Source organism: Stegostoma tigrinum, chromosome X (genome assembly GCF_030684315.1).
Source record: "Stegostoma tigrinum isolate sSteTig4 chromosome X, sSteTig4.hap1, whole genome shotgun sequence".
NCBI lineage: Eukaryota > Metazoa > Chordata > Chondrichthyes > Orectolobiformes > Stegostomatidae > Stegostoma > Stegostoma tigrinum.
This window is the reverse complement of record NC_081404.1, coordinates 12,395,501-12,410,503: the sequence shown is the minus strand read 5'-3', so window position 1 is coordinate 12,410,503 and position 15,003 is coordinate 12,395,501. Positions and strand designations below refer to the sequence as shown.

At 38.5% G+C, this 15,003-nt stretch overlaps 1 protein-coding gene across 3 annotated transcripts in view; it reads left to right on the top strand.

Annotated features, from left to right (window-relative positions):
* Nucleotides 1-10,927, top strand: part of kmt2d (lysine (K)-specific methyltransferase 2D) — a 281,603-nt gene extending 270,676 nt beyond the window's left edge. For all 3 annotated transcript variants that reach the window (XM_048523503.2, XM_048523505.2, XM_048523504.2), the window contains 6 exons: nucleotides 666-796; nucleotides 1,276-1,444; nucleotides 1,999-2,115; nucleotides 5,402-5,475; nucleotides 6,094-6,202; nucleotides 8,071-10,927. In XM_048523503.2, coding sequence (XP_048379460.2) covers nucleotides 666-796; nucleotides 1,276-1,444; nucleotides 1,999-2,115; nucleotides 5,402-5,475; nucleotides 6,094-6,202; nucleotides 8,071-8,163 — 693 coding nt within the window. In that variant the 3' untranslated portion in view covers nucleotides 8,164-10,927. The remainder of the gene's footprint in view (nucleotides 1-665; nucleotides 797-1,275; nucleotides 1,445-1,998; nucleotides 2,116-5,401; nucleotides 5,476-6,093; nucleotides 6,203-8,070) is intronic.
* Nucleotides 10,928-15,003: the final 4,076 nt, after the last annotated feature.

The window sequence follows — 15,003 nt, the reverse complement described above, 5'->3', positions numbered from 1 at the left end:
GTCAAGAGCTCAGTAGCCAGCTCTGGATTATTGAGGGAAGTAAAGGGATTTGCAAAACTGATGGAATTTGTTTGATAAATGAAAGCTGATGGATGCGAAGTTGTCTAGTCCTTAGTGAAAATGATGTGTAATTTGGGAATAATCCTAAAATGTGCAGTTGGTGTCTGCAAAGCCATTGAATGGGATTCAGATTTTTGTTTGCTGTCACCAGGCATTGATCCTACAGTGCTGTGATCTGTGGGGTGGCTTTATGAGTTGAGCAGTGATGTTTCTAACAGTTGATCTATTTCTGCACACCCAGGGTGAACCAGGCTTCAAGGTTGTGAGCTATCGAATTAAGCTTGAGTGGGCATTCTGAGGCCGGAGTGGAATTGAAGGTTATGGCATGAAGTATCTGGTGGAGGGATGAGCAGGAAGTATCTGTTTTGCCAGTATTGAGTTGCCAGAAGTTTTGGCTCATCCACTATCAGTCAGATAGGCACTGGGTAGCATGGTGACAGGTGTAGTACAAGAATTATAGTAGATCTGTCGTGGTGGGATTTGAACCCAGGTCCCTAGAACATTACCTGGATGTCTAGCAATAATACCGCTAGGCCATGGCTTTCCCCTATTTTTAATCTTTTTAGTTAAAATTATTTCATGAATTAATTTTGATTTCTCTCCAGTTGCCAGGTGTGGAGAGTTGTCAGAATTACATATTCAGGTATGGTCGGCACCCGCTTATGGAGCTCCCACTAGCTGTCAATCCAACAGGTTGTGCACGATCTGAGCCGAAAATTATGACTCATTACAAACGGTGGGTACAGGAAGAATGTAACTGACTTGCTTATGATAACTTTAAACTTTTTAAAATGCCTTTTTTAAAAAAAAATGAAGTGAGCTCTGTCACAAGATTTAAGCTGAATTTTACTGCTTTTTATATTTGAATATAATGTCATGCCTTTTATGTAAAATGTTTGTGATATTTTGATCACTGCTAAGGAACACTGATCTACGGTTAGAAACCTAATTCTAGTAGCAGATTTACTGAAAAGAGCTACTAGGTCACAAAAGCCTAACTTAAAACATTGAGTGATACAATAAAACTTTATCTTTCAATTTTAGCTTTGTCTTTTTTTTTGCCAACCTATATAAAGGTACACGTCGAAAGCACTAATACCTCAAGCATATTTTAAGCCTTTAGATCAGGTGATGACAATCGTAATGAACTTGGTTCTGGGGAGCCTTTTTTAATCCAAGTATGAATATTAATCTTTTTCCCTGCATACCTAACAGGCCACACACCTTGAACAGCACCAGCACATCAAAAGCATTTCAGAGTACAGTAACTGGAGAGATTAACACTCCCTACAGCAAGCAGTTTGTCCACTCCAAATCCTCTCAATACCGCCGACTGAAAACTGAGTGGAAAAATAATGTTTACCTGGCTCGATCTCGAATACAGGTGAGTCAGTATCAGCAAAATGTGAATTATCACTCATTATAACAGATCTTGTACTCTGAAATCAAATGAGCAATTAATTTGTTACTTATTTGCCATCCTCCAGCTTAGCAGTGATAGGTGAAAGGAAGAGTTTGACTGAAATTCAATTTGCTAAGAATCTCTTTTCAAAATATTCAAGACATAGCAAAACTTTGGCCATGCAAATGATCTCATTTATTTATAGGCTTCGTTCATTCATCACATTCTCACTTTTTCTACTAGTGATGACCCAAAGCAAAAGTATATGCAACTTAAATTACACTTGAATGAGGGATGTGCTGCACTGAATGTTTTAATATTTTTAAGATGTGTTAGCGTAACATCTATCTGCTTGGATATCCTAGGACTTGAGATTTCCTTACTGAAAAATTATAGTATCTTTCCACAGATTAAACTCTGTGACACACTGTCAAGAATAATGGAACCTGGACAGCTATTGATAAACTCTGTCTCAAGGCTATGTTAGGATTAAGTTCAGTGTTTCTTTTACCTTTGGTTATTTTTCTGCTGTATAGGGTCTGGGTCTCTACGCAGCCAAAGACCTTGAGAAGCACACAATGGTGATTGAATACATAGGGACAATCATCCGTAATGAGGTTGCAAACCGCAGGGAGAAATTGTATGAGACTCAGGTATGGATTAACCATGTCACTGTTCTTAATATTACCTTATACCTTAATGAATGTGAATATCAATGAAATTAGTATCTTTGATTTTTGGGTCATCAGAATCATCATGTGCTAGTCTTGATTTGCTATTATTCAAGATTTTCAATTTTAGATTGAAACTCGGTGCCTTGAGTTCATATTGCCCCACCAAATTTAAGTGGTTATCCACTTTGCATATTTCATTGGCAAATTATGGGTTTATGACTGCAATCCTCCGGGTTGAAATTGAAAATTGTATGTGTGTTTCTATGGCAAGTTGCCGTGTGGAACTTGGGTACCTGCCTACAGGGCAAAGTGGTCATCATTGTTGGCTCCTTTTCCCACCCCATTCAGCAACTAATTTAAGAACAGCATTCGAAGCCTTGGGGATAGGTTGACCATTCGTAATGCGAAGTAGATTTAGTACAGGAAAATTCCAACAAAATTTTATGAATGGTAATATTGTTTTGTTTATGTCCTTTACTTTCAAAAGGGAAATGGATAAATATTTGGAAATTAGGAATTTAAAATGATATAGGTAACAAAATGAGCATTAGTGAAGTTGCCCTTTCAGAGACACAAATAGATAGACTCATTGACAAACTGCTATGTTTTTGGATTCTATGTTCGTACTGGGTGATACATTACTAACTTAAATTAATAAAGGTCAGATCTTTCATGTCAGACAGCTGTACCAATATTGTGTCAGAATATATTGTATTGTCCACTAGATGTAATGGTGAATGCTGTACTAGTAATTAGACTGTATGCTGGTGTAGGAGATGTGATATAAGCATCATGTTAGTACTTGTGCTAAATATACTGTTCTGCTGTATCAAGTTAAATTAGTGCCATACCGCACACAACTTAACATCAACCTTGTTCAAGCTCACATATCACCGCGTAGCCCATTGAATGGTTGCATGATTGCGATCGTTAAAATGCGTCTTTGGTTATCCTACTGCTAATGCTGCCACCAGTTCAGTTTCCTGGTGTTGAATCTGATTTAGATTTGAACTGATGTAAACCTCTGAGAACCGAGAAGAGAAAGTGAATAAGATACTATAGTAATTAGGAATATTGAAAATAACATCAATCAGCTCATCTAATATATTAAGTGGTTAATGAATTGAGTGCAAGGCATTCCTTCAAGACTCTGGTCTTGCACTGGAGTATTGACTTTATCTGTACAAAAGGACTGACTGCATATTTCTAGTATTTTTTCTCTCTGCCCACAGCATTTTTCTTTTAATTAAATCTACTATGGTGCTTAAATTGTGCATTTATAGAATAATGAAAGCCAAAAAAGAGGGGGAAGACTACAAAAAAAGTGTAAAGACCGCACCTTTTAATTTTTCGATCTGTGTAAATGTAGACTGAGATGGGAAGCAAACTTTATTAAAACCAAGGATTGTGGGAGGAATTGCAGCACTTTTTAAAACCAAGTTATTGAATCTCATTCTAAGTCGTCTCTACACTGCTTCAAGCAGTGGGCAAGTCTGTTTGCTGACTGGCCAACATCAACAGGTGTGTACAAAGTGAGATTCGGCTGACAACAAATTGCTGTTTGTAGAGCTATGATTGACTGTGGATGACAACGTCATCAGCATGAAAACAACTATCTGGCTCCTGGGTTCTCAACAGTTTTTGTGGCTCTGAATGATACTGGCAGAAGCCTTCAGACCTCCAGAGGAGGTATTAGTGGGTTTTTCTCTGCAATAAAATACCTGAAGAAAACCCAGTTTATTTTCCTTTTCCCAATTGCGGTAAGCTGTGGCCTCTAACCAGAAACTAAGAGACTTTGCAGTTAATGTACCAATCATCTATGTCTTCTGCAAACTGTTGGAAAGAACCTGGAGAAGGGAGATTGAAGAACAGAAAATCCTGGTAAACACCAGGATCTCAGCCCTATGGACTGAGGCCTTCAAACTGCTTTGCCAGGTTTTTTTTTCTGGCACCCAAAATACCAAAGCTGCTTGTTGGTGCGTTTAAGAGATTTTTAGAAGGGAATTAGAGTTTTAACTGGCAGAAGTTATTTTTTGGTAATTCAAAGTTGTTTATCTAGTTAGAATTTATTTATAGTAAATAGTAGTTTTGTTAAGTACAAGAGCCTGGTCAGTGTGTTCTATTAATCTGGATCTATCAGACAGGTAAACTGGAGAATTTTGTGTACTTCTATGAAATCTTTAATTTTTGTGACGACTCCAGAAATAGGGGCGCTTGATTACCAGAGTGCTACCCCACTTGAGGTCTGACAGTAGGCATGTTGTTGAGTTTGGTGAAAGTGATATGTTAGTTTGTCTTCCTGCCATAGTGGCTATAGAGTTGAAAACAAAACTAACAAAAGGAAATTTCAGCTTGTTTCAGTTTGTTTTGTTTGGCTTGCAATGCCCTTGAAATTAAGTACAAGAACGCATCGACATTTGATTGGATAAAACAGCTAATGCATGTGAAAATGGTATCGCAATTATCATTAAGGGTTGTGGTGTGCAGGCGGGTAAGTGGAGCTGAGTATCAAAAAGATCAGCCATGATCTTATTGAATGGTGGGGCAGGCTCGAGGGGCCAGATGGCCTACTCCTGCTCCTAGTTCTTGCGTACGTATGATATTCTTTGGACTCGGGTCACGTTAACTTTTCTATTGCTTTGGTCACTTTCGTCTTTCTGAAAGTGCTTTTTGATTTTGATATACAAAAACATGTTATATGTTGTTGAATGTCACCGGATATTTAGTCTCGAGACACTCTGGACAGTACATAATGGTCAATATCCATCAGGGACTGGTTCAGTTTAGCTTACGTTGCAATTTAGCCTTAGTTTGATATCTTAAGATATAAGACCTGCTGGTTTACTTCATCTCAAGGCAGGTTAATAGAGTGGTCTGACACATTAAACAGAGAAAAAACTATTTAGAGTAACGATATGTAACATTCCTCTTGCCTGGTAGTAATCGAATGTGATAATAAATAATACATGCCAGTTGCCACCCCAAAAGACTTTTACATTCTAGAATGGGATGTGAATGTTGCTGGCAAGGCCAGCATTTGTTACCCATCCTGAGTGGCTTGCTGATTACTTGAGGGGGTAATTAAAATAAACTACATTGCAATGGGCCTGGAGCCTCATGTAGACCAGGCCCGGTAAGAACATCAGTTCAACAATGGAGTTTCATCAATACTGAAAATGTTAGTACTGTATATTTCTATGAACGGGGGATGTAGAAAAAGACGTGTACGTGATCAAAAGATAAATGTGTTTGTGCCTCCTTTCAGAATCGAGGTGTTTACATGTTTCGAATCAATAATGAACATGTGATTGATGCTACTTTAACTGGAGGCCCAGCCAGGTAAGTGACAATTTCTATTGTGATGGCATTGGCAAGAATGACTTTTGAAATTGAAATAATTTTTTATATGGTAATGATTTGTGATTCTAGGAATTGACTGGTGAGCAAGGTTTCTAAATTTTCTGTATCGTTTAAGGGTGTGAAACTTATCTCCCCTCAGCAGTCTGTAGTCCCTTTCTTTGTAATCTTGCACAGTCTTTGAATCTAAGAGAACAGAGTGGACTTAGTTCCAGACTACCAGCAGCCTCACTGGAGTGGTGACAGCGTGATTTGAACTGTCATGATATTGTGCTGTTATTTCATGTTTTTCCTTTGCCTTCAGCAAGATCTTACATAAATTGAGTTTGTTTGGGGAATCACCTCCTATGCATTATATGTTCCGCCAATGGTTGCAATAGCAGTATTGAATTTGTTATGTCCAGGCCTATCTGCACATAGTTGTACCTCACTCACAACGATATTGTTGGCTTCCTGGCATTGTCATTTTTACAATTTGTTATATTGTGAAATCTCCATGCTTGACTGCATTGTAAAGTACAATATGCTCTTTTGATTGTACATTTGTACTGTTAACTTGTTGCTTTCTAACGAAGTGTTTAACATTTTTCTCCTGTGCAGGTATATCAATCATTCCTGTGCCCCCAACTGTGTAGCAGAGGTTGTGACCTTTGACAAGGAGGACAAAATAATCATTATCTCGAGCAGACGAATTCCAAAAGGAGAGGAGGTGAGTAGAAAACTGAAAAATAAGTTATTCAATATTTGACTGAGAATTAATACAAGAAATGCAATTTCATGCCCCAGTGTTAACCTGAGTTACAGAAAATCCAAATATTAGCTTATATCTTTCTTCATTATCTTCTATTTACTGGAAGCCCAATCCAAATTTTCCACAATGGAGAATCAGATGGATCTTGTTACTTTAAAAAAGTCTATTTAATACTTGCATTGTGTTAGATTCCTTTTCCCAACAATATGCTAAACCCTGCATAACAGCTGTCAAACTGAACTACTTGAGTTCTAATAACATTTTGTTGAAAGAACTTGCCTCTAACCTTGGGTTCTGGGCCATTTCTGATCACTGCCAGCACTCTGTGCTACTGTTCTTCCTGTACCAAGTAGGTATCCACATAATATTTAGGAATAATTGTTCAACTAAATTAATGTGTGATTGCATAGTGTCAGGTATTCCATTCCTTCAAAGTAGAAAATAGCATAGACATCAGCGCTCAAAATATACAGGGTGGAGAGGAGATTAATCTCTGAAGTCTCCAAATCACGAGGTGAAGGGAGAAGGAGGAGAGAGTGGTAGATGAGACAGCAAGAACACCAAAGGTGTTCAAAGGAAGTAGAAGCTGGTGCTAGCAGAGAGGTCAGTTACCAAGGGGCACAGATTTAAGGGGGTTGGTTGAAAGATTAGAGAGGAAATGAAGAAAATATTTTTTAATCAGAAGGCCGGTGAGTGTATGGAATTCACCAACCATTGGTAGTTGAGGCAAAAACACTCAACTCATTTAAAGAGATAATGGGAACTGCAGATGCTGGAAAATCCAAGATAACCAAGTGTGGAGTGGATGAACACAGCAGGCCAAGCAGCATCTCAGGAGCACAAAAGCTGACGTTTCGGGCCTAGACCCTTCATCAGAAAAGGGTGATGAAGGGCCTAGGCCCGAAACGTCAGCTTTTGTGCTCTGAAGATGCTGCTTGGCCTGCTGTGTTCATCCAGCTCCGCACTTGGTTATCATTTAAAAAGGAACCTGGATGTGCACATGAAGCACCATTGCCTGCAAGGCTTACAAACTAGGTGCTAACAAGTGGGATTGGAATGAGCAACTAGCTTATTCATTCGGCACAGACACAATGGGCTGAATAGCTTCTTACTATGCTGCTGAAATTTTTCTGTGGTTTTTTTTGCTGTCACCTGCACCTCCCTGTTTTAAACCCTGTTTTAGTGTTATTCTTTAACATACATTGCTCCAAAAGATGGTTTTACCGCACTAGACAGGATGATTGGTCATGTTGTAAGGTCTCAAATACTGGTACCGCACAGGGCTTCAAAATAAAAGTTTGCCAAATGCTTGAAAGGACTCATTATTGAATCATCATAGGTACTAACTGAACAAAAATTTAATAATTCTTTGGTACAGTCTTTGGAATTTCTACTATCTTCTTATCCTTAAGTAGAAAACGCCCAAAATATTTATTACAAATACAGACGGTAATGTCACTATGTAACTGCATAATGCAATAAAGTGGTTAGTGAAAATGAAAGAGTTTCTGAAAATTTAAGTAGCTACAGTCGGGAATGTCTCAGCCCTCTCTTATTTTGATGTCCAATGGGCATGATCTATATTTCAACTAATAGTCTTCAATGTGAAATATTGTAGGTATAAATAAGTGAAGAGATTGACAGTTGCCTACTTGTTTAAAATCCTGAAGGTATGTTTTCTGCTGTGTAAAGTTGTGGAAAATTCATTTGACGGGGAATGTTTTATAATGGTTCAACAATCTCATAATCAAAAATATCATTTGATATCTTGATATTGACTGTTTGCTGAACATTTTCTGTCCTAACTTCTTTTTTCCTTCCTTTAGCTGACTTATGACTATAAGTTTGATTTTGAAGACGATCAGCACAAGATTCCATGCCATTGTGGAGCACTCAACTGCAGAAAGTGGATGAATTAAAACATTTAAAGCAATTTTAGCTGAGTCAGAATTCACAGTTTCAGATAGTTCAGAATTCTGGACTTTTGTATTGGTGTACTCAGAAATCATACTGACAGATATTGCTACATGGAGTCTCTCAGCAGCAAAACAATGAAGATGGGAAAAGTTCACTAGTTTACAAAGAAGTATTTACCAAATTTCATGTTGAAGAATCTTTGTAGTTGAGAGAGAGTGTAGTGATATTGTTGCTGAGATTTGCAGAGCCTTTTCACAACATTTAGATACTGAAACAAATGGGCTGAGCAGTTGTATGGAGATATTAAGATATACAGCCAAGGACTGCGTTTCCTGCCAGGCCTGTGGGTTGGTTCTGAATGTAATCTAATTTTTTTTTGTCTATAGTCCCCATGAGAGAAAGAGAGAGAGAATGAGATCCTTTCATTGTGCAGACCCTTTCTGAAGGGACTCAACCTGAAAGACTGATTTAATTTCTATTCCAATCAAAGAAGGGAAGAGTCACCAGCTTTTTAAAAAAACAAACTCTGCTGGGTCTCTGGTTTTAGACAGGTGTGGTACATCTCAAGGAGAAAGGAAATGGGGTTTCATCTGACAAGATGTATTTTCTTGAAAAATACAAAAATATTTGAACATTGCGGGTATAAGTAAAATCAATGCATGTTTTTTTTTATATAGAATGCAAGTGATTTGAAACCAAGGCAGTGATTTTAAAAAGCAGCACTCCTAAAAACACTAGAGTTTTGAAGAGATTGTGTCCATTGGGTGTGATAAATTTCAATGCATTTGGAGATTTGGATTTCCCATGCTATTTGCCCTAATTGTATGCTGGAGAATCAGTGTGGGATTTCTTGGTTGGAAGGTTTTTAGTTACTTGACCAGAATCAATAATGTAAACATTTCAAAAAACAGACCTATTTTGTGTGTTTTCTAGTATCTTCAGCTTGTAGTTTATTTCAAGGGAAGTTAACTCCATAACTGACTAAAATATAGAAGAAAGAAAATCATAGTTAGCTTGGTAGAAACTGAGAAGAGTAAAGCCTCCATCCACACTGGTCACCTTGTGTAAAACCTGAGTGACCATCTAGTAAATGTAGATCTTTTACATATTATGACTCAAAAGTAATATGCGAAAGACACTTTTGAAAGACAATCCACACTAGTAAGAGCTCGCTAGGACCAGTTGCTTGGTCCTCTGGGAGTTTACTGGAAAGAATTTAATAAAAAGAGACTCTGGGGCTGGCACAGACAATTCTAATACGGTTACTGACATGATCTGGTTGTAACTGAGAGTTTAAATTGTCCAGCTCCCTACTCTGAATCTGGAGAATCCCTTTTAAGCTGTTGACTTACACGTCCCTGATTGGTGACATTTTTCTCCAATATAATTTATATTGCTTCAAAAATAGAAGTAACAATGCACGAGTCATATATAGCTATCTAATTTGGACGATCAGGACCTTTAGGTTAAACTTTAAGTCCTCAGTTGCTGATCGACGGCATAAAACACAGTGAAAAGGAAGACGGCACGTGAAGACTTGGTCTGCAGCCACCTTGATCCTATTCAATCAGTATCAACAGGCGAGTGGCTAGGGCATTTGGTTCAACGCACAAACGGACTCTCTCTGAAATCTCTTGCAGAGGAGACTTGCACTGAAGGATTTCTCACCTACTTGATTCCACAAGTCATTTTACTGTAGTTTTGTTCCTGTAATATATATATGAAAGTGTGAATTTTATTCGGATCAGTAGGATAGGTCTGGATGGGGGAGTTCTTTTTTTATTGGCGCAATTCATAAAAGCTGCTGCCCCCACTGCATCTTCTCCACACTGCAACTGTAAAAATGTAAATATGAAACTTGTAGAAATCTCCAAAGCAGAAACCACTGGATCAGATTCTCATTCATACAAATGAACGGTTGGTATTGGTGATATAAAATAGCTGCTGGTTGGATTGAAGCAGGGAAGATATTAGCATGCAATGAGAAGATTCTAGGTAATGTAGATCATGTTAGATAAATTTAAGCTTACAGTGTTTTACTGTTTTTATAATTAAAGCTGATTTCAGCCCTCTCAAATGACAGGAGCAGGGGTGTCTTTTAATGGAAAATTCTAATTTAAAAATGGGACTTTTTTCATGTTAACTGAAGCTGTCCACGGAGCCCTGATGCATTGTGGGATCCCACTTCCCTAACTGACACAGTTGGGGAGGTTGCAGTCACGTAATGTATTGTTGGAACATGCTCAGTTAACAAATGAAGATGTCCTATTTGCAGTAAAGCCTTGTCCATACTGTTTACACTCTGAGCTAGGTATTTTGTGGTGCATTTTATCCTTGCAATTGGGGCAAAAACAGAAGCAGAGATTTCTTGAGTATTTTTTAATGATAAAGTAAAGTTGCAGAATATGAGAGTTTTTTTTTGTTTGTGTTGTGTGCATTCTGTACAGCAAATGTTGTCACTGGTAATGAATTAAAATTATCCTTTTTTATTGTATGTGGCATGTTTTTTTTGTACTGAACATAAGTTGAATTGTATATAATTTATGTCAAAGAGCCAAGATGCTCTATGTATTAAATCTCCTGCAGGAATAAGCTTATTCTGTACATCCCTGGTACATGTAGAGACCGTTTATGATCATGTTGGCTAGATTGTACAAACCTTTTTTAAATACAAATGTAGCATCTTTGCATTACTGTATGATAAATAAGGACATCTGTTCCTACAGAGGTGAATTTACTGCATTAAAACTGTTTGAAATAAAATAACCCTCGGACTACGTTTATTTATCTTTTGATTAAAAGCAGGAGAAGCAGCCCGAGGATACATTTTAGGAGGATGAGTATAACAAAATTTTACCATAGATTATACTTCCCTTATAAGCAGCAGGGATTTTTAGGCTTTAGGTAAATCTTCAAAGCAGGACAAGATTTTAGAAGAGATATACAGGATTCATGGCTTCATAAATAAGAGCATTGGATACAAAAGCAAGGAAGTAATGCTAAACTTAGGTTTTTTTTCAAAACACCATTGGTTTCCTGCAGTTATTGTCTGGTTTTGGACACCTTACTTCAAAATATGGGACAGAGATTATTTGGAGCAATTTCTCAGGACATAGTGCCTTTGAAGAAATTATTGAAGTGCAACCTCTCCAAAAGGATGAGAAAACATGATTACGTGGTTGATTTGCAGTGCAATATTTTCATGAATATATTTTTGCTAAGATGAAATGAAAACTAAAAATGCTGGAAAACCTACCATTCTAAGCAGCATTTGTGGGGAGCATTAAATTTCATGTTAGGAACCCTTTATTTGAACAGTGGATCTTGGAATACAGTTGTGTAAATATATTTTGGTTGGCAGTTACTAATTTGACTGAAGCAACTAATTCATTCTTAAACAGTGTTGATGTTATTGCTAGGCTGGCATTTATTGACCATTACTAATTGTTCTCAAAGTTGGTGAGCTGCCTCTTGGTATTGCTGTGGTCCATGTAGTGCTGTACGTTCACACTGCTGTTAGGATCTTGATTGAGAGACCATAAAGGAACAATGATATAGTTCTAAGTCAGGGTGGAGTGTGGCTTGGAGGGGAACTTGCAATTGGTCATGTTCCTGTGCATCTACAGCCTTTGTGCTGAATGATGCGGATCACTGATTTGGAAGGTGATAGCATTGGAGCCTTATTGAATCGTTTCAATGCATCTTGATGGTGCACAGTGCTGCAACTGTGTATCAATGGTGAAGGAAACAAATTTGAAGGTGATGGATGGGTTGTCAGTCAAGGATGCTGGACAGTGTTGGGCTTGAGTGTCTGAGCTGAATATTCCATCATACTCCTGACTTGCACTGACTTCATCTCTGGCTATGTTAACCATCATTGGATAACCACTGTATTTGTAGTCTCCTATTAGAAACTAGAAAACAGATAGGTCCATTGAAGGTGAGATACCTAGGTTTTTTTTGTTGCAACATCTTAGCAGGAGTAGATCATTTGCCACCTCGAGCCTTTTCTGCCATTTGATGAGAGCATGGCTTGCCTGATTGTGGCCTCAACTTTGCTTCTCAGTCTACCCCATTAATCAGTTTCCTGCTCACAATTGCCCAGTATAGTGTAAGTGTCATCAGTACAGTAACTTAATTGTGCATGTTGTTGCTGTAGTACAATTCTTGTTACATTACCAATGTCTCCCTAAGCATAAATAAATGTCAGTTCACTTCACATTACTTTGCTCCCTGTCCCTAAATCAACTTTAGTCTTGCTGGTGAATATGAAGTTGTGAGGCCTGTTGAAAAAGGCATTTGGATTAATGGAATACCAGGGGTGCATAGCTCATTAATATGACTTGAAAGGGAATTTGTTTGTGGAAGATTGTTGGTATGGACATCTTTCATTTGGGAGAGCCTTTCATGACTTGGAATGAGATAGCTTTGCACACGTTACTCAAATATTAAAATTGAGGTGAAAAGCTAACAATCTATACAAAGTGCAAACACAAATTTTCCCAGCAAATTTGTTTTCTACTAATGTACAAGTGAGTTGGTGTATATATGTGCCATATGTCTTTGGTGATTTATGACACTTGTTTCAACAAAAGGGTAAAGTTTTAAGAGCAGTATTGCTGTGTGTGATAGACTGAGCCTTCATGCAGAAATTGCATGGCTTAATTCATTCACACTGTTCATGGCTCTAGTTAAACCAGCATTTATTGCCCTAGAGAAGATGGTTCATGGAGTGTAAGTGCATACAGTTCTGTTAGGGAGTTCAGGGATTTTGACCCATTTTGTCCGTGTGTAGTAAGACATGTGAGAATTGGTCATGTCTCTTGGTGGCTAATTGGTGTTTGTGTATCTATATTGTCAGTCTTCTTCCAGTTTGGCCTAAGTAGTGTTTCTCACGGTCCTTACATGGTATTTGTATGTTACACTGGTTTTGCTCGTTGAGAGTATGGGATCCTTTACATTCATCAGTAGCTGTTGTGGGCAGTTGTTGGTTTGTCAGCTACTCTGATACCTAGGGGTCTGATCAGTCTTGTGGTCATCTTGGAAATGTCCTTGACGTATGGTAGAGTGATTAGTGAGTCTGGTTGTGTTGTGTCTTCTTGTGGTCTGTCTCGGAGGTAATGGCAGATTCTGCTTTTTCGGGTATCCAAAAATCAGGCTTTTTATCTTTTGGAGCAGAGAAGATTAAGAGATGACCTTATTGAGGTGCTGAAAATTATGAACAATTTTGACAGGGTAAAAAAGGATATTCTGTTTCCCCCAGTTGCTTTGTCAGTAACTAGGGGTCACAGTTTCAAGATGGTCAGCAAGAGAACTAGAAGTGAGATTATTAGGATTTGGAATGTGCTGCCTGGGAGAGTGGTGGAGGCAGATTCCGTTGGAGGTTTCAAAAGAGAGCTGGGATATATATTTGAAAGGGATGAATTTAGAGAACTACAGAGATAGGGCTAGAGAATGGAACTGGCTGGGTAGCTCTTTTGGGAGCCACTAAAGAGACAATGAGTTGAATGGCAGTCTCTCGTACTGTTTTTAAAAAAGAAATTCTAATATTGTCAACTACACCTTCCCATCACTTCACTGATGATTGAGAGTAGACTGGGACAGTAATTGGCAGGGTTGGATTTGCCCTGCTCTTTGTATACGAGTCATACCTGGGCAACTTTCTACATTGTTGGATAAATGTCAGTGTTGTAACTAGTGAAACAACTTGGTTAGGGACATGGTTAGTTCTGGAGCACGTCTTCAGTACTATTGTCAGAATGTTGTCAGGTTCCATAGCCATTCCAGAATCCAGTGCCTCCAACCATTTCTTGGTATCATTGAAGATGATATTTGTGAAGTGTTCTGTTTAATTGTCAAACTCTGTGACTGATTGTGGTAGAACTGCAGAGCTTAGATCTGATCTATTAGTTGTGGGACCACTTATGTTCCTTGATATGCAAGTACTTCTGTGTTGTTGCCTCACCAGGTTGACGTGCTGGGGTGCCAATCTTGAAAATAGTATGGTTGATTACTTCAGTTAGCTGGACATCTGGGCTGAGATGCAATGTGATGTCAGCAGTGAGGGGGGTCCATTTCCTGCACTGGCTGAGGTTACCATGAAGTGCTTTACTTCTCGATCTCTCCTCTCACCTAAGCCATGGTGACCCTCTGGTTAAATCACCAGTCATCTCTGTCATGAGAGTGAAGCTGTATGGTCATTTGGGGCAATGGCAATTTAACTCCTGGAGTGCACTCTTCATTGAACTAGTGTTGATTTCCTCAGTTTGTTATACCCTGCCACTTACCAACTATGAGATTTCAGATGGTGGTTACATTCAATTCTGCTGTTGATGATTCTTAGTTCCTCACGGATGCCCAATTTTGAGTCGCTGAATCTGTTTAAAACCTGTCCATTTAGTGATAGTGCCACAACACTGGAAGATATCCTCACTATGAAGATGGGACTTCATCTCCATGATGATCAGGTGGTTTCTATGCTCAGACTGTCATAGGCAGATGCACCTGCGACTGGTAGATTGGTAAGGATGAGGTCAAGTAAGTTTTTCCCTTGACTCAGTCTAGCAGCCATATCCTTTAGGACTTGGTCAGTATTGGTACTACTGTGCCATTCTTGGTGATGCACATTGTACCTTTCATTCTGTGCTTTTAACCTGGAGTAGCACTGATTCTTGAGCCAGGATGGGGGAAAAGGAATGTGGTTATCAGAAGGACATTTCTTTCCCTATGTTTAACCTGATGCCATGAGATTTCATGGGCCTGAGTCAATATTGAAGATTCCCAAGACAGACTCCCTCCTCCCTGTACACCACTGTGCAATCGTATCTTGTCGATTTGTGCTC